This window comes from Myxocyprinus asiaticus, chromosome 45, assembly GCF_019703515.2.
Source record: "Myxocyprinus asiaticus isolate MX2 ecotype Aquarium Trade chromosome 45, UBuf_Myxa_2, whole genome shotgun sequence".
Taxonomy (NCBI): Eukaryota; Metazoa; Chordata; class Actinopteri; order Cypriniformes; family Catostomidae; genus Myxocyprinus; species Myxocyprinus asiaticus.
The window spans coordinates 19,098,403-19,117,429 of NC_059388.1; the positions used below are offsets into that span (position 1 = coordinate 19,098,403).

Here is a 19,027-nt window from a genome sequence, read left to right on the forward strand (position 1 = left end):
TTTGGTACTTCTGCTTTAATGATGACAAGGTAACCTTGTCAACATATTAATGTAATTAATTGCAATACATTTTGTGATTCCTGAAGTTTCTGTATGTTCTAAACATTAGTTGTTTAAGGGAGTTGTTGAATTAAGAATTTACAATGAACCAAGATTAATACATGCTGTAATAAAATATTGTTCATTGTTAGTTCATAATTCATAACGCATGTACTAATGTTACAAATTGAACTTAATTGTAACGCATTGACTACACATCCACGCTTGGCGTTTTATGTGCTGCGGTCCCTTTAAGGGACCATGGAAATTTAGCACGTGTTGCGGAAGGACAACATAACCGCACGCGGGTGAGTATCCGCAGTATTTCGTATACTTTTAAGCGATGTAGCAATTTTTATTATGACGTAACCACGCTAAACGCGCATTTTTAACAGAGGTTCAATCCTATTCTTATGTGAAATTATTTGAATATAAATGTGTTGAAATAAATAAAACATGTTGTAGTTTGTTAGTTCATAGCTTGTCACCAATTCTTCGCATTTCATTTAATTTTCTATCACGTCTTTATACAAGCTAATAAAACATTTAAAGGATGATAAAATTGCTCAAGTGACTTCATGACTAAGTGTGTTTTCATGTAGGTTTTCAAAATGGAGAAGGAGTCTCTTCCGTGCTTTATATCAGACCATGAAGGTTTCCAAGGAACTATTAAAAACTCCCCTAAAGACTTTGTGGTTATTGAGATAGACGTCCATGGACAACCTGTAAACAGTTCACATATTCAGAAAGAACACACAAAAAGACCCTCTCAAGCAAGTCAAGCTACAATTAAAGATATTGTTAAATCAAAACAATCTACACCAGATGACACATACCTTTTAAATCAGGATTGCTTTGATCTGAGTATAATTCTGGGTCCAGCTGTGAACAAAGAGTTGGAACAATTCACTAACAGAATGAAAATGGGAGCCAGTCCGAGTGAACACGATGAGCTGGAAAACATGGAATTGTCTTTGGGTACTTTCGCTGATAAGCATCAGAGAGCTGTTGTCCACAGAGCAGTAAGACACAACTTCCCCTTCCTACAGACTGTGACCAACCAATCAGAGATTCGAGTCAGAGAAGACCCAGACTTCAAGGAGCTCTCAAAGTTGGCCTCTGAAGAAGAGGTGGAGGAGTTCCTCAGGTTCATTGATGCCAAAGTGCCTGGCTCTGTGTTCACCTTCCTGCCCGATGACAGCAAGGAGCACCGGACTTCAGTTCACCATTTTGTCAGCAGGCGGTTTGGGAAGCTAGTGGAAACCAAGAGTTTCAGCGACCAGCAGAAGACTTCCATTACAGTAAGACTCAGGGAGAGAAGCAAGCAACCCAAGAAGAGGACAATAACAGATTGTCAAGCGGAAGAAGAGGTGACATTATACACTGGTGAGTAACATCACATGACCAACATCTCTTATTATAACATAACTTTCTATGTAGCAATGGTTGTTCTGTATCTCCTCAGCTTTCACACTGCGCAAGGAGAACTTGGAGACTTTGGAGGCAATCAGCTACATGGCTGCAGTTCTTGGAGTGCTTCCATCTGATTTTACCTACGCAGGAATCAAAGACAAACGAGCCATCACCTACCAGGCCATGGTGGTGAAAAAGATCTCTCCAAAGCAGTAAATACACAATACAACCTTACCAAAACCTACCAGACATAGAGATCAGCCCATTTAGCTGATGTCTTAGAGTAGTTCACCTAAAATGAAAATTCTCTTATCATTTACTCACCCTCATGCCATCCCATATGTGTATGACTTTCTTTCTTCTGCAGAACACAAACAAAGGTTTTTAGAAGAATATCTCAGCTCTGTAGGTCCTCACAATGCAAGTGAATGCTGATCAGAACTTTGAAGCTCCAAAAAGCACATAAAAGTACTTAAATGTGGTTAAAACCATATCTTCAGAAGCAATATGATAGGTGTGGGTGAGAAGCAGATCAATTTATTTTTTTTCCTATAAATTCTCCTCCCTGACCAGTAGGTGGAAGAAGAACTCTTGGTAGAGAAGAGCACTTAGGAGGGCTGTTTGAAAGTGGAGGTTTATATTAAAAAAGGACATAAAAATATATCTGTTTCCCATCAGGGATGGCATGAGGGTGAGTAAATAGTAAGAGAATTTAAATTTTTGGGTGAACTATTCCTTTAAGCTGCAGTCACACTAGACTTTGATCAACGGAGAGGATGTCACGTACAAAGGCTTCTGTTAAAACCTGTTGATGCTCATTGACCCCACCCATGGGCCTGACTTTACTTTGTGTAAATGAGTTCACATTTACTATATAGTGTGCTGCTCAACATTTTTCATAATTGTATGTATGTATAATTTGTCAACATTATTAACTTTGTTTGACTAGACTATATAGTAAATGTGAACTAATTTAAGCAAAGTGACATCAGTTCTGGTGGGGGGTGGGTATGCACATCATCAGGTAGATACCATCTACTCCCTTTCCTGCAACAAAAATAATAATAATAATAATAATAATAATAAAAACATGCAGCTTTGAAATATGTATTGAGCCAAGGGGTCAGTCTGATGCTTCAATCTGCTATTGGTCACACATCTTCTCATCATACCAGAAACTGACTTAAGTGCGCAGCGGAATGCAACATATTTTCACATGAGCACACGAGTTATTGTTAGTTCTAAACCATTTGATAGTCCAGAAATTGATATTTCTGAGTGCAATCTCATTAAAATGTGGGGTGTAATTGGTGTGTAGTTATCATCAACAACTGGAAAGATCATAGACATTTCTATAGTGACTATAATTTTTTCAGGGTTTTTTTGTTTGTTTTTTTTTTTTTTTTGAATTTTTTGAATACAACAAACAACTGGAAAAGTAATAAATAAGTCATGCAAATTAATTGGTCAAAAATCTGGGGGGGAACCCTGCCATTATTTCTGCTTTCTTTCTTTTTTCTTTTCTTTTTTTTACCTAAATAAAGGTTCTCTTTCTGTTCTTGTTGACCAAGTTCCACTCCACTTGTAGGTATATAAAATATATATTGGCAGGTTGATGGAGAAAGTCTCAGAGTTTGAGAGAAGGGGAATGCAGCTCTCTCATATCCGCCCAGTGTCTGAGCCTCTCAAACTTGGCAGACTCCTGGGAAATCACTTTGATCTTGTCATAAGAGACCTGAAGTGTCATGAGAAATGTGGAGTCACAGATCTACACAAGCTTGTAAAAGAGGCAGTGGAAAATGTGAAGGTAAATATGTGTGTAAATTCACTAGCATTTACTGAACAAACTAATGTGGGCAAAATACTGATATATATACACACACACACACACACACACACACACACACACACACACACACACAGTGCATCCGGAAAGTATTCACAGCGCTTCACTTTTTCCACATTTTGTTATGTTACAGCCTTATTCCAAAATGGATTAAATTCATTATTTTCCTCAAAATTCTACAAACAATACCCCATGATGACAACATGAAAGAAGTTGTTTGAAAACTTTGCAAATTTATTAAAAATAAAAAACGAAAAAAAATCACATGTACATAAGTATTCACAGCCTTTGCCATGACACTCAAAATTGAGCTCAGGTGCATCCTGTTTCCACTGATCATCCTTGAGATGTTTCTACAACTTGATTGGAGTCCACCTGTGGTAAATTCAGTTGATTGGACATGATTTGGAAAGGCACACACCAGTCTATATAAGGTCCCACAGTTAACAGTGCATGTCAGAGCACAAACCAAACCAAGCCATGAAGTCCAAGGAATTGTCTGTAGACCTCCGAGACGGGATTGTATCGAGGCACAGATCTGGGGAAGGGTACAGAAAAATATCTGCAACATTGAAGGTCCCAATGAGCACAGTGGCCTCCATCATCCGTAAATGGAAGAAGTTTGGAACCACCAGGACTCTTCCTAGAGCTGGCCGCCTGGCCAAACTGAGCGATCAGGGGAGAAGGGCCTTAATCAGAGAGGTGACCAAGAACCCGATGGTCACTCTGACAGAGCTCCAGCATTTCTCTGTGGAGAGAGGAGAACCTTCCAGAAGAACAACAATCTCTGCAGCACTCCACAAGTCAGGCCTGTATGGTAGAGTGGCCAGACGGAAGCCACTCCTCAGTAAAAGGCACATGACAGCCCGCCTGGAGTTTGCAAAAGGCACCTTAAGGACTCTCAGACCATGAGAAACAAAGATTGAACTCTTTGGCCTGAATGGCAAGCGTCATGTCTGGAGGAAGCCAGGCACCGCTCAACACCTGGCCAATACCATCCCTACAGTGAAGCATGGTGATGGCAACATCATGCTGTGGGGATGTTTTTCAGCAGCAGGAACTGGGCGACTAGTCAGGATCGAGGGAAAGATGAATGCAGCAATGTACAGAGACATCCTTGACGAAAACCTGCTCCAGAGCGCTCTGGACCTCAGACTGGGGCGAATGTTCATCTTCCAACAGGACAACGACCCTAAGCACACAGCCAAGATAACAAAGGAGTGGCTCCGGGTCAACTCTGTGAATGTCCTTGAGTGGCCCAGCCAGAGCCCAGACTTGAACCCAATTGAACATCTCTGGAGAGATCTGAAAATGGCTGTGCACCGACGCTCCCCATCCAACCTGATGGAGCTTGAGAGGTCCTGCAAAGAAGAGTGGGAGAAAATGCCCAAAAATAGGTGTTGCAAGCTTGTAGCATCATACTCTAAGACTTGAGGCTGTAATTGGTGCCAAATGTGCTTCAACAAAGTATTGAACAAAGGCTGTGAATACTTATGTACATGTTTTTTTTTATTATTTATTTTTATAAATTTGCAAAGATTTCAAACAAACTTTCACGTTGTCATTATGGGGTATTGTTTGGAATAAGGCTGTAACATAACAAAATGTGGAAAAAGTGAAGCGCTGTGAATACTTTCCGGATGCTGTGTGTGTGTGTGTGTGTGTGTGTGTGTGTGTGTGTGTGTAATAAATAAATATATTTATTTATTTTTTTTCTTTCAGAACAAAGGCTTTGTGAATTATTATGGGCCCCAGCGGTTTGGTAGTGGATTGTGTGTCCAAGCAGATCAAATAGGACTAGCACTCTTGAAAGAGGAAATGGTACTTACTTAATGTATATCATGTCTGTACATGGATCACTGAAGGCCTAAAACTCTAAACCCTACAAAGTGTGTTTCACGCAGGAGACTTCTGTTAAGCTGTTCTTCACCCCAGAAGATGGCGATGACCTCCAAAATAAGGCAAAGCGTCACTTTCTTCTCACAGGTTTGTGTTGGACTTTCTCAGATGATTAAGTTTGTGCCTGAAGGTCCTTATGCTTCAAGTTTTTTTTTTTTTTTTTTTTTTTTTTGTTCAAGTTGTTATTTGTAGCTAGTGACAAGTAGATGTTTAAAGGTATAGTTCACCCTAAAATGCAAATTCTGTATTGATTTACACATCCTCGTGTCATTTAAAACCCGTATGATTTCTTTCTTCCTTGGATCACAAACGTAGTTGTTTGGCTGAATATTAGGGACTAACAGCCTTTGTGTACACATCTCTCTTCAGGGAATGCCAAGGAGACCCTGGCACTGATGCCAGCTTACAAAGCCCGAGAGCGGCTGATGCTGCGTGCACTCCACCGGTACGGCAGCGGACAGGAGGGCTGCACACGTGGCTGGCTCAGTTTACCCCACAGCATGAGGCTCTTCTACCTCCATTCTTACTGTAGTAGAGTGTGGAACGAAGCAGCCGCATACAGGCTCCAAAAACTGGACTTCAAGCCGGTCCAGGGAGATCTGGTGTGGGGTGGATGTGAAAAGGGGCTTGAAGATGTCACCGAAGAGCTGAATGCTCCACAGGTTAGGAACCAGTGTGTTGCTATGTGTGGAAAAATTAAGAGTTGTGGACTCAATACAGTTGCTTGCAAAATGTGGTGTCTTGTCATGACTGTTAGAAGATTATATTTGATGTTTAATTTGTGTTTAAAAAATAAAAAAATCCACAGCATACTTTTTCAAATGCCTGATTGGCCAACCTACTGTTTTGACACAACAATGTTTTTCCTTATTCTTTGAGTAGTTTGTGAATCTGTGTTTTCTGTAAAATTGTGTATATTATGATATCGTTATTAAACAACCATTTTTTTTTTTTTTGTGCTTGTATCGCCCACCCTAACTATACACATACATGTGTGTTACTGTACATATGGTGCACTGAAACACTGAGGGTGTACCTTGAAATAAATGAGTTAAATTGATGTTAAAATTAATCAAAATGAAATTATGAAATATTGACTAAATTTAAAGGACATTTTTGTCAAAAGACAAAAATTATATATTTTAGTCATAACTTTCTTTAATAAAAAATAAGAACGTTTAAAAATGAACTCTACCAGCTTCTTACAGAGCTTGACTTTCTTTAGATCACTTATCTTCACTTTTCACATCTAATTTTGAAGCATATTAAGCATCTTAATCAAAGGCAAGTCTCTTATGTTCTGCCCTATTAAGCCTCCTGGTAACACAATCTTCCAGAGACATCTTGTCTTAATTTGGAGTCATTCTGAAGCAATGGTGGCTATCAATATTTGGTTGGGAATTGTTCAGTACTACTTTTTTTTTTTTCTCTTCTGTAGGTTCACATTGTGACCTATGAGGAAGAAAAGAATGATGTTTTCTCATTAAACCAGGTACTATGTTCAAATATCTCCTTTTCTGTAACTATCTCTGTTAACCCCTCCTCTCCTGTCTCTTCCACTAAGACTATTCCTAGCATTGTCTCGCATCTTTTTCTTTAACACCATGAAATGCACCCTTATGTTTCTACTGGCTCTGTTGTAGGTCATTCTTCCGATGCCAGGAAATACTGTGAAGTACCCAGAAAACCTTCTGGGCCAGTGGTATCTAAACAGATTGGCTCAGGACGGCTTGGGGTCATGCCGTTTCAGAGTGACTCCTCTAAAACTCAATGTCCCGGGATGTTATCGCCCCCTGCTTGCAAAGCCACAGAGCATCTCTTACAGCTTGCAGACTGCAGAGAAGCTAGAGACTACAAGCCAGAAAGAAAAGCCTTGGGCACCCATTCTAACATTAGCTTTTGACTTGGATGCATCCTGTTATGCTACTGTGTGTCTCAGGGAGATTATGAAGTGTGATGTTTCATAGTTCATCAATGTTGACAAGATCTTTACATACTAAATAAAGAGGTTGTTTGGCAACCGTCAGATGTGATGGAATTGTCAGATAATTTTTTGCCATGTTTAAATGACCACTAGATGGAGGTGATGTGCAGCCAAACACTGAACTAGAAGAGAATGTTTATTTTGGGGTTTTGTTCAGAGAACTGTGCTCCTCTCATGGTCGTTCTGTTTGTTTAGTTTAAAAAAAAAAAAAAAAATCAGTCCCAAAGTGATTTACAAGTTTCTGGTCGTTCCTTTAATTCCTGGATGAAGCGAGCCATGTCATCACTGTGCCCTTGATCAAGGCACTTTACTGTTTTACCCATCTAACAGTGTATTGCATTTATGGTCAAATCATTAAGATTCAGTCAAAATCTCTAAGAGCAAAAAGTTTACATTTAGATTCTATTGGTATATTGGGCTAGAATGGGAGCTTGTCCTGTTTTTTTTTTAATTATCTGCAAGGCACAGGGACAGCCTCCTTTTATGTGCAGGGCTCACTGCTGTGAGTACTGCAACAGGAGCAAGATGTCCAGGGTTTGATCCTCATCTGTGCTTGAGTTTTTGTTTTACTATCTTAATCAATTTGTGGGATAAAGCTCAAGGGAGAACCTCCTTTTGCGTGTAGGCTCCAGTGGCTTACTGCTATGAATGCTGTAAATGAACCATGGATTGCAGGGTTCAATCCTGGCCTAAGCAGGAATTTATATTTTTTATTTTTTTTATTATCATCTGTATCAATTTGTTGGGTAAAGCTACAGGTACTACCTTCCTCTACTTACAGATACCAGTGGCTCACTGGTGTAAGTGCAGCAATTAGAGTAGGATGTCCAGGGTTTGATCCTGACCTTAGCTAGTGGCTTTTTTTATTATTATCTGCATCCATTTTTTTAGATAAAGCTCAAGGGAGAACCAACTTTCTTGTGCAGGCATTCAGGAGATCCATGGTTTGATCCTGGTCTGCACTGGAACTGGTGAACATACACAAAAACACAAGAGGGGGGGATGCCTGAGTCTCCCCCCACCTTTCCAGAGAATTGACCAAAGGGATTTTGTGTTAGGTGGAGAGGTGTTTGATTTTAAGTAATTTTAAAGATGAACCAACTAGCCAGAAAACAAACACATCCTTGCATTTGCTGGGTTCAAACCTATGCTCCTTCCTTCACAATGCCAAACTGAGCTACCAGGTTCACACATTGATGCAGGTTCTGTGAGTGTCCTTGTCTAAAGTGTGAAGATGAATCAACTATTCTTAAAACAAGAGCACCAGTGTATTTGTAGGGTTTGAACCAGGGATCTTTCTGTTACAATACTATTACCTTTCACACTAAGCTACCAGTTTTGTGTGTTGAGATTGGTTCTATGGGCACCTGTGTCTTAAGCAGTTGTAAAGCTGAATCAACTAGTTCAAAAACAAACACACCTTTGCATTTGCTAGGATCAACCCTATGCTCCTTCTGTCGCAAGGCTCTTGCCTTCCAAACGGAGCTACTTGGTTCACACAGCAATGCAGGTTCTGTGGGCGTCCTTGTCTAACCAGTTTCACGCATTGACACAGCTTCTATGGGCCTCCTTGTCTGAAGTAATAATGAAGATGAACCACCTAGTCCAAAAACCACAGTACCCTTGCTTGGATCAAACCAGCACTCCTTTCTTCACAATGGTGTTACCTTCCACACTGAACTCAAGTTCACACATTGATATGAATTCTGTGGGCTTCCTTGTCTGAAGTAATTTTAAAGATTAACCAACTAGTTTGAAAACAAGAACACCCTTTCCAGGATCAAACAGCACTCCTTCCGTCACAATGTCATTGCCTTCCATAATGAGATACCAGATTCTGTGAACCTCCTTGTCTAAAGTAATTCTGAAGATGAACTAACTAGTCTGAAAACAAGATTAACTCTGCTCCTGTTGGGTTAAACCATGTACCATGCAGTCACAATGCCATTGCCTTCCACACTGAGCTACCAGGTACACATGTTGAAACATCTTCTGGGGGCCTCCTTGTCTGAAGTAATTGTGATGATGAAACAACTAGTCTGAAAACAAGAGCACCCTTGGTGGGATCAAACCAGTTCTCCTTGCTTTACAATGCCATTACCTTCCACACTAAACTACCAAGTTTGCATGTTGATGTGGGTTCTATGGGTCTCCTTGTCTGAAATAATTCTGAAGATGAACCAACTACTCTGAAAACAGGAGCACCCTTGCAGGGTTCAAACCAGCACTCCTCCTTTGTCTTTATGCCTTTGCCTTCCATGCTGAGCTACCAGATTTGCACATTGCCGCAGCGTCTGTGGGCCTCATTGTCTGAAATAATTTTGAAGCTGAACCAATTAGTCTGAAAACAAGATCAGTGCTGCTCTTGCTGGGTTTCAAACCCATATTCCATCTGTCACAAGTCTGCTGCTTTCTATACTGATCTACCATGTTCACACAGTGGTATGATTTCTGTGGGTCTGCTTGTCTGAAGTAATTCTGCAGATGAACCAACTAGTCTGAAAGCTTTGCTCTTGTTGGGCTATGTCACTAACTTTAACAACATGAAATATATATATTTCATGTTGTTATGTTTAATAAGTTAGTGATATCTCTCTCTCTCTCTCTCACACACCTTTGCATACAGGGAAGCACCCCAGGCTAGAAGCCTGGACCACAGGTTTTAGGTTCCATGCTGCTACCTCAAAGCCTAACTTACTAAATGCAACAATATTACAGAATAACCCTCTCTTGCATCAAAGAAGGGATTTGAACCTAGAACTCCAAGTCTTCAAATGCTCTACCTACTGAGGGAAGGAAGGAAGGGGAGGGGAAAAAAAAAAAAAAATATATATATATATATATATTAGACAGCATCTTTTTAAAAACATCTACCCCTACCAAACCAGACTCTCAGTTTATCTGAGAGTGCTCTTTAGTGTTTTTTGGGGTGATGCCTTTTTACGTTTGATGAAAGAAACTTACAAATTGTGGGATTCAAATGAAGACATTCCTGAACAGAAGCTGCAAGTTTATCTCCTGAACCACAGAGTTTGGAACAGTTTGCTGCATATTTTTGTAAGGTGTGTTTTGTCACAAATGAAGAAAGAAACTTAAGAATTGTCAAATTCAAACCAATACTTTCAGGGATGAAAGGTTAAAGTTTATTTCTTGAGCCACTGAGTTTGTAATGTTTTGCAGTGTGTCCTTGGGGGTTGGGGGAGTTGTTCCTTATGACGAAAGAAACTACATTTCTTGATCATTATTTAATGTGTACATTTGTATTAACTTATTTTGTATATTATTTTAAAAGGTCAAATTTAAAAAATGGATACATTTATTCCAGATTGAACCTGCATTTGCAAGATCCTGCAGGATGCCCACTAAACAGGCAGAAGACATTCCTTCAGAATTATTATCTCCGGTTACTTTTTTTGAGTAAATGTTATGGAGGATTTATAGCCATCAGCCCTCGATTATTTATTTTTAAAGAAAACTAGTCTAGAAATCCACAATATCAGTTCTAGATGAGCTTGTCAATCATTATCCACAACTGGAGGATTCCACAGGCTTCAACAACTCATTATGAGCCATATATGAGGACTGGAGAGAGCTGCCCAAGAGCTGTGCATTAGTTATGAGAATAAAGATTTTACAGAGGGAAAGCAAGGACATCAAGCATTCTGTAATAAGTAGTTTGAAATATTGTCCCAAATAAGCTGTGGCACAAAGCAGGAAAAAGAGTATTCCAGCCTATTTATTTACAAGCCACAAAGTCAGTCATGAATTCATAATATATGAAACTGAAATAAAAGTACTGTAGAAAATGTCTGAACATCATGCAAACTTTCATTGATTGAAAAAAGACCAGATTACATACCTATTTGTTTGTTTTAATTACATCAGCTGACCACCAGTATTGTTCAGGAAAAGGAGAGGCAAAGTTTCCAGAATTTACTAGGATCTCCTGACAGAGCAATTGCAATACATAAATCTACCATCTAGTGGCAGCATATAGTCAGGTTACAAATGTATTTTAGACACTGAAGTAATTTGCATTATTCTTTACCATGTTCTTAATGCCAGTCATGCCCTGAATGTATGAATTTACTTACCTCGAAAATTCTTAAAAAACATTTCACATTTGGAACAAAGTCACATAAAATCTTACAAAACACTGAAATAAGTATACATAAGCACAAGTAACATTCATGAAATTACACATTTTACTATCAAGGATTCTGGAGGAAAAACAGCAATCTTAAAAACAGTGTTGCATTAAACTGTTCTGTGAATGAAAGATATTCAAAGAAAATACCTTACAACTAACTATTTTGCTCAGTTTGAACCTGAAGGAGTCGTTAGATATAAGGCCTGCCTGTGCTCACAGTTCTGTGGTCAGTCTGGCTGTGACATTTGTAGAGGGAAGTTTACAAAAACACAGGCCCTCATTCATATGTAACATAAACACCCTCATGGCCTCTTTAACCCCCTTTAAATGAGCGCTTGCTCTGTCTCTCCCTCATCTAGATTTCTCTTTCAATTTAGCTCTTTTCTGTCTCCTCTCATTCCTAATCTTTGTTAGTCATCAGCTGAAGACACTTAGAGTCAAAGTAGGCCTCAACATTAATGTTAACTACCTTTAAATTACAGTATCAAACTCCAAAGGACAGCATAAAAGGACTTCTGATTATGTGGCTGATTCATAATGTTCCTTTCCCAGTCATCTAAAGTTATAGCATTCAGGCATATTGTGCTTTCATCAGTTCAGTCTCAACACTAAATCCACAGAAAGCGATTCATGTATTTCTGGCGTCTGAGAAAGCAGGGTTCTTTTTTGCCCTGAAGGATCGGCTATGGCGGTCACTGTTTAAATCTGTCAGAATGGGGTATGTTGTTTATACCCCCATGTCAGCTGTGGTAAGCAACTGATGAGCAAGCGCAGTCTTCATTAGGGTCTGGATGTTAAATTGTTTGGAGCTGAAAAACAATGGTCTCTGTCTTCTTTTCACAAGAATGCAGTTGTTGACATTGAGACCACAGTGTCTTCTCCTCTGCTCTTCCTCCTCTCTGGCTTTATGAGATTTGTGAGACTTGGCTGAAAAAGGAAACTTAAAGTTAAAACATAATTGAAATGATTCTTTACACAGAGAAGTTTCACGAAGAAATGTTGTGGTCATATTTCACCCCAAAATCAAAAGGGAAAAAAGGCCTATTTGTTTTTTGCATTGTGATATTATTTTCATAACAATTTTGCATTACTGTAATGAGAAAAAAAATCTGTAAAATACTGTAAAATCAAGTAATGAAAACCATCCTTTCCAGACTAATTTTACTAAATAAAATATATAAAAAAGCATGTATTTAAAAATTAAAAGCATGAATTAAATTTAGTACAACAAATACTATCTATGTACTATAATAGTATATATTAATAAAAAATAAATATAATACTACACAATCCTAAATACTACATAATATTTTCCCATTACACTAAAATAATGAGATTTTTAAAAATCTGTTTTTATTTATTTATAATTTTATTTTTTATGTATTATAATTTTTTTTAAATTTTTTTTTTTTACATTTGATTCCATTCATAAAAACCCAATAGACACAACATAAAATACAGAATCGGATATATAAATTAAACCCTTCCCCCCGAACATCCCCCCCCACCCCACGCAAACACGCATTACAGTGGTCTCTTACAATTATAACAAAAAATTTGAAACAAACAAACAAAAAATACTTTCAAAAAGCAAGAGTGCACATACATGTCAAACTAAAAATTAAAATCAAAAATTCCTCTCCACTGCCCCTCCCCGAGAACCCTCCAAAAAATCCAAATATCCACCCCACTTCCTATTAAACAAATCCCACTTTCCTAACCTTCTGAAGATTGCCTCCTCAAATGCTGCAACCTCGCTCAGCTCCCCGTACCACTCCCGAAACGAGGGTGCCCCTGCCGTCTTCCACCCCCTGAGTATTATTTGCCTGGCCACCATAACTCTGGCCAGGACCCAACCTCTAAAGTGGCTATCCCCAAAATTTATGACTTCCCCATCACCCAAAATGCAGAGTCTGGGGCAAAATGAAAACCTTGTGTCCAACACATCACACATAAATCCCTGAATCTTTAACCAAAATTCCTGTATTTTAACACATCCCCAAAAAACATGGGTTGTGTCCCCGTCTTCTGATTGGCATCGCCAGCAGGTGGGTGTGTCTTTAAGACCAAGCCTATACAATCTAGAGGGGGTCCAATATAATCGATTCAAAATCTTAAATGGCAGCAGACGCACCCTCGAATCTCTAAATGTAGACTTGACGTTTTTTAGAATCTTAGCCCACACTCCCTCCTCCAATACCAAATTTAAATCTCTCTCCATAATCTCTTGAGAGAAGTTGAAGTTCCATACCCCAGACTCTGAATTAACAGGGATTGAACCAATGAGTGGAAGTGATCAATGAGCTAAATGTCTGAGACTGAACGGATAATAATAAAAGAAAATCTTGGGTAGGTCTAGCCCACCTTTGTCAGTCGACCTATGTAACTTGTTGCAATGTAACCTGGGACGCTTTCCATTCCAAATGAAGGACTTCACTATGCTATCAAATTGCTTAGAATAAGAGAGGGGAACATCTACAGGGAGAGATTGTAGTAGGTACTTGAATTTTGGAATACAATTCATTTTAATAACATTAACCTTCCCAATCATCGATAAATGTAATGAAGCCCACCTGTCCACATCATTCGAAAACCTTTTTGTTAAGGGGTCAAAATTAACTCTAACTAAATCAGACAAATTTGCTGGGAATAAAATTCCCAAATACTTAATTCCCTGTTTGGGCCACTGGAAGGCGCCCGGCAGTAAAGCCGTTATTGGGCAGTACGCTGTCAAAGCCAAAGCTTCGGATTTAGACCAACTGACTTTGTATCCAGTCATTCTGTTGAGGCAAGGCATAGGTTTAGTAGGGTCAGAGACGAACAATAAAATTTTTTTTGTTTGTACCGCCGCTACAGGGTGTTTGTAAAGTAGCTTAATCCAACCAATAAAAGTACTCCCGAACCCATACATTTCTAAAATCTTAAAAAGATAATCCGATTCTACCATATCAAACGACTCTTCGCTGTCAAGTGAGATGGCAGCAATCGGAGATTGTTCATTCGCTACTGACCACATGATATTGATGAGATGCCTAACGTTATCAGAAGAGCTACGGCCTCGAATAAACCCCACCTGATCTATATGTAGAAGAGATGTCATAACTTTACTTAATCGATTAGCCAGAATTTTTGACAACATTTTTACATCTAACTGGATCAGGGAAATTGGATGGTAACTTTTACACTCGCTTGGATCTTTGTCCTTTTTAAGAATCAGACTGATCCGGGCTTGTGTCATGGTTGGCGGGAGCTTTCCATTCTTTAATGATTCAGTATAAACTTCTAGCAAAAGTGGAGCCAGTTCTGTAGCATAAGATTTGAAAAACTCAGCGGCAAAGCCGTCAGACCCCGGAGCCTTGCCTGTAGGTAAGGACTTAATAACCTCGCCAAGCTCCTCCAAGGTTATCTCAGAATCAAGATAATTTTTTTGCTCAGTCGTCAGTTTAGGGAGATCTAATGGTTCCACAAAGTTTCTAATATCTTCATCAGTAGACGAAGACGTGGAACTATAGAGATCAAAGTAGAATTCTTTAAAAGCATTATTAATATCAATGGCCGAGGTAAATATTTCGCCACCAGCAGATTTCACTGAGGGAATGGTAGAAAAAGACTCTCTCTGCTTTATATATCTTGCCAAAAGCTTTCCTGCTTTGTCCCCCGACTCAAAGTATGACTGTCTTGCCCTGAATAGTCAAAACTCCACTTTCCGTGACAAAATAGTATTATATCTGTATTTCAGTCGGGTCAATTCTCTGAGGCCATCAGATGACAAATGGCGCTTCAGCTCTGCCTTTGCATTTTTAATATTTCCTTCCAACTCCACGAGTTCTTGTGCTTTGGATTTTTTAGTGAATGAGGCATACTGTATGATCCGACCCCTAAGAACCGCTTTAAGTGCCTCACAAGCCACGCCCACAGAGGACACTGAGGACCAGTTGGTCTCCATATAAACATTGATTTCAGTCTTTAACATTTGTTGGAAATCAGGATTTTGCAAAAGGGACACATTAAGGCACCAGCTATATGATTTCTTTTTCTCTGTATATGGCAACACCTCTAAACTCACCAGGGCATGATCTGAGACTAAGATATTTCCAATTGAGCAATCAACAACAGATGAAATGAGGGATTTGGATATTTAAAAAAAAAATCTATTCTAGAATAAATCTTATGGACTGATGAAAAAAATTTATAGTCCCTACCAGATGGGTTCAAAAGTCTCCAAATATCTGTAAGACCAAGATTTTTACACATCATGTGAAGCGTCAATGATGCTCTAGGGGGTTTACACACATTTACTTCACTGTGATCAAGGACTGAGTCCATCAAAAGATTAAAGTCTCCTCCCAATATTATATCATGAGGGGTGCCAGCAGTTTGCAGCATCCCTTCAAGATCTATAAAAAAGCCCTCATCATCAGCGTTAGGTGCGTAAATATGAGCCAAAATCAACCTTTGCCCTTGAATTTCAGCTAAAACAATAATGACTCTCCCTAATTTATCTTTAGACTGTTTGAGACATTTGAATTGTAGATGTTTATTTATCAATATAATGACTCTCTTGCTCTTACTTGAGCCAGCACTAAAAAAAACATGTCCACCCCATATCTTCCCAAATGTTTCAGCTTCCTGCATGGAGAGATGTGTTTCTTAAAGAAACACTATATCATATTTCTTACATTTAAGAAAAGTAATAACCTTCCTTCTTTTTATGGGGTGCCCCAACCCATTTACATTCCATGTGGAGAGAGATAGTACACTCATATTAAAATATGATATTTAAATAAATATCAAAAAAATAAATTGTGTGCCAAAAACAATATTATACAGACCACATTCCCCATTAGTGAAACAATCAAACCCCGAACTTTCCCCCGAACAAAACAAACAGAAAAAAGAAAAACGTGCGCATTAACCCCGTGCATGAAAGCACCAACCGGCGACAATCCCTCAAGGTCCATGAACGCCCACAAGCCCCCACGACAACTTTGCTCAATTTTGCCTCACAAATTTGTGAGGCAAAATTAAATAACAGAAAATACTTTGAATTGTGAATGAACACAAAGAACGTGTAGATTCATTCACAGAACTGTCTCAAAGGTGTGATCTTCCACAAAACAAATTCCAGCTGATATAAAACCATTCAGATTTCTCGGACAGACAAACGAATGTTCAGTGAGCCGGCTGTTATGAGTTCAGCAGATGGCGTAATCATTCCAGTGTCCCGTAAAAATACTCAACAAAACAAACTCCAGCCAGCAGGAGGAATAAGCACAAAGAACGAACAGATTAATCCACAGCTGTTCCAAAGGAGTGTTATTCAACAGAACAAGCTCCAGCCGCTAGGCTGAACCAATACAAAAAGAAACAAAACCGACATCCCGGTTCCCCGGATGGTCCAGTCAATTCACTCGAAGGCCGCATAAAAGTAAATACCATGACTTACACAATCCGTCAACTTTATAAAAGACATCCTTTGTGTAAGCATGTAGATATTTTGCGGTCATCCGTAGTGTCCACTCTCAAACTGGCGGGGAACTTCAATGCAAAAGTAATCTTTCATCAATGCAAAAGTTTCTTTAAGGAAAAGTGTTATTCACAAAACAAACTCCAGCCGCTCAGCAGAGCCAACGCAAAAAGAAAAAAGAAACCAAACTGACGCCCAGCTTCCTCAAAAGCCAGAGTAAGTACAGCGAGTCGACCCACTCACATGAGAAACACCCAATGGTTTACTCACCCATTGATTCAAAAAAAGACATTGCCTGATTGGGACATGTAAATACTTTGTGATCATCCTTTGTTTCTATTCTCAGTTTGGCCGGAAACATCAGAGCAAAAGTGATCTTTTGCTGATGTAAGAGTTTCTTACATTCCTTGAACCGATCGCGTTTCTCTCTTGTCGAACTCGCAAAGTCCGGGAACAAGAAAATATTATGGTTCTTCCAAGAAAGCTTCCCTTTGCTCCTCGCCTGGCGCAACACAAGATCTTTATCGGATGATCTCAGAATTCTGGCCAGAATCGATCGGGGCCTATCTCCCTCAGTAAATCTGTGAGCTGGGACTCTGTGAGCTCGCTCGATTTCCAGCTTGTGGGCTGTTACGTGAGCAGACTCGGGAAAAGCTCATCTAGGAATTTCACCATATCTCTGCTCTCCTCATGCTCAGGAATTCCAACAATTCGAACGTTATTCCTGCGGCTTCTATTCTCAAAAACTTCAAGCTTTTCAAGGAGATGTTCCAAATCAACTTTGGTCACGGGCAGATTAGCGGTTAATTCCCTCTCCGAAGATTCCAGACAATCGATTCGTCTCTCAACATCAGTCACTCTTGTAACTAACTCAGAGAATTTTATTTCCATTGCCGTAATCGATCGACGTATTACAGTGAGATCCTCCAAGTCAGCAAGAACCTTCGTCAACATCACCGACATGTTGGACAACAGACACTGGATCACCTCTCCCGCCGCGCCATCCAAATCGAGTCCCCGGTCTGTAGGCCTGTCGGGGCTTTCATCCTGAACACGTAAGTGTCTTTTAATGTCTCCAGAGCCCGAGGATTTTGACTTCTTTGTCATGTTTTGCCTCAAAGAGCAAATGTGTAACTGGGTGTATCAAATTTCACCAGATTATAACATGAAAATTATTAAAAATTTAGCAAAGTGCACAGAGCTTGTTGCTCACACGTCTGCTTCTTGCATGGCGTCACGTGACCCCTTTATACATGTTTTTTTTTAACAAATTAAAACGAAATTATATACTACATAATTTTCACAATTTTGGGGGAATACTTCATTTTTTGCTTTTAATTTTTTTTCTGTATTTTTCATTTATTTAATTATTTTTATTTAAAAATACATTAACTATATATATATATATATATATATTTTAAACAAATCCCATTCTTATTAATGTATTATGTGTGTTTATTACATATTAAAATATATACACCGATCAGGAACAACATTAAAACCACCTGCCTAATATTGCGTAGGTCCCCCTCATGCTGCCAAAACAGCGCCAACCCGCATCTCAGAATAGCATTTTGAGATGATATTCTTCTCACCACAATTGTACAGAGCGATTATCTGATTTACTGTAGACTTTGTCAGTTCAAACCAGTCTGGGTTGACCTCTCTCATCAACAAATCATTTCAATCCACAGAACTGCCTTTTTTTTTTTTTTTTTTTTTTTTGGCACCATTCTGAGTAAATTCTAGAAACTGTTGTGCGTGAAAATCCCAGGAGATCAGCAGCTACCAAAATACTCAAACCGTCTGGCACCAACAATCATGCCAATGTCCAAATCACTGAGATCACATTTTTCCCCATTCTGATGGTTGATGTGAACATTAACTGAATCTCCTGACCCGTATCTGGGTGATTTTATGCATTGCACTGCTGCTACACGATTGGCTGATTAGATAATCGCATGGATGATTGTTGGTGCCAGACGGGCTGGTTTGAGTATTTCTGTAACTGCTGATCTCCTGGGATTTTCACGCACAACAGTCTCTAGAATTTACTCCGAATGGTGCCAAAAACAAAAAACATCCAGTGAGCCGCAGTTCTGTGGATGGAAACGCTTATATAGTAGATGAGAGAGGTCAACAGAGTATGGCCAGACTAGTTCAAACTGACAAAGTCTACGGTAACTCAGATAACCGCTCTGTGCAATTGTGGTGAGAAGGTTGGCGCTG

General features: G+C 39.2%; 1 protein-coding gene and 1 long non-coding RNA gene across 2 annotated transcripts in view; one reads left to right on the top strand and one right to left on the bottom strand.

Annotated features, from left to right (window-relative positions):
• LOC127435007 (uncharacterized) overlaps positions 1–1,022 on the bottom strand; it is a 47,943-nt gene extending 46,921 nt beyond the window's left edge. Inside the window, exon 1 of the long non-coding RNA XR_007896111.1 lies at positions 876–1,022. This is a non-coding gene — a long non-coding RNA (uncharacterized LOC127435007). The remainder of the gene's footprint in view (positions 1–875) is intronic.
• Positions 270–7,230, top strand: LOC127435004 (pseudouridylate synthase PUS7L-like). Its single transcript, XM_051688099.1, has 9 exons — positions 270–347; positions 642–1,425; positions 1,505–1,664; positions 3,064–3,259; positions 5,021–5,119; positions 5,203–5,284; positions 5,567–5,859; positions 6,636–6,689; positions 6,841–7,230. The coding sequence occupies exons 2-9, from the start codon at positions 651–653 to the stop codon at positions 7,162–7,164; spliced, it is 1,983 nt and encodes a 660-aa protein (XP_051544059.1). The 5' UTR covers positions 270–347; positions 642–650; the 3' UTR covers positions 7,165–7,230.
• Positions 7,231–19,027: the final 11,797 nt, after the last annotated feature.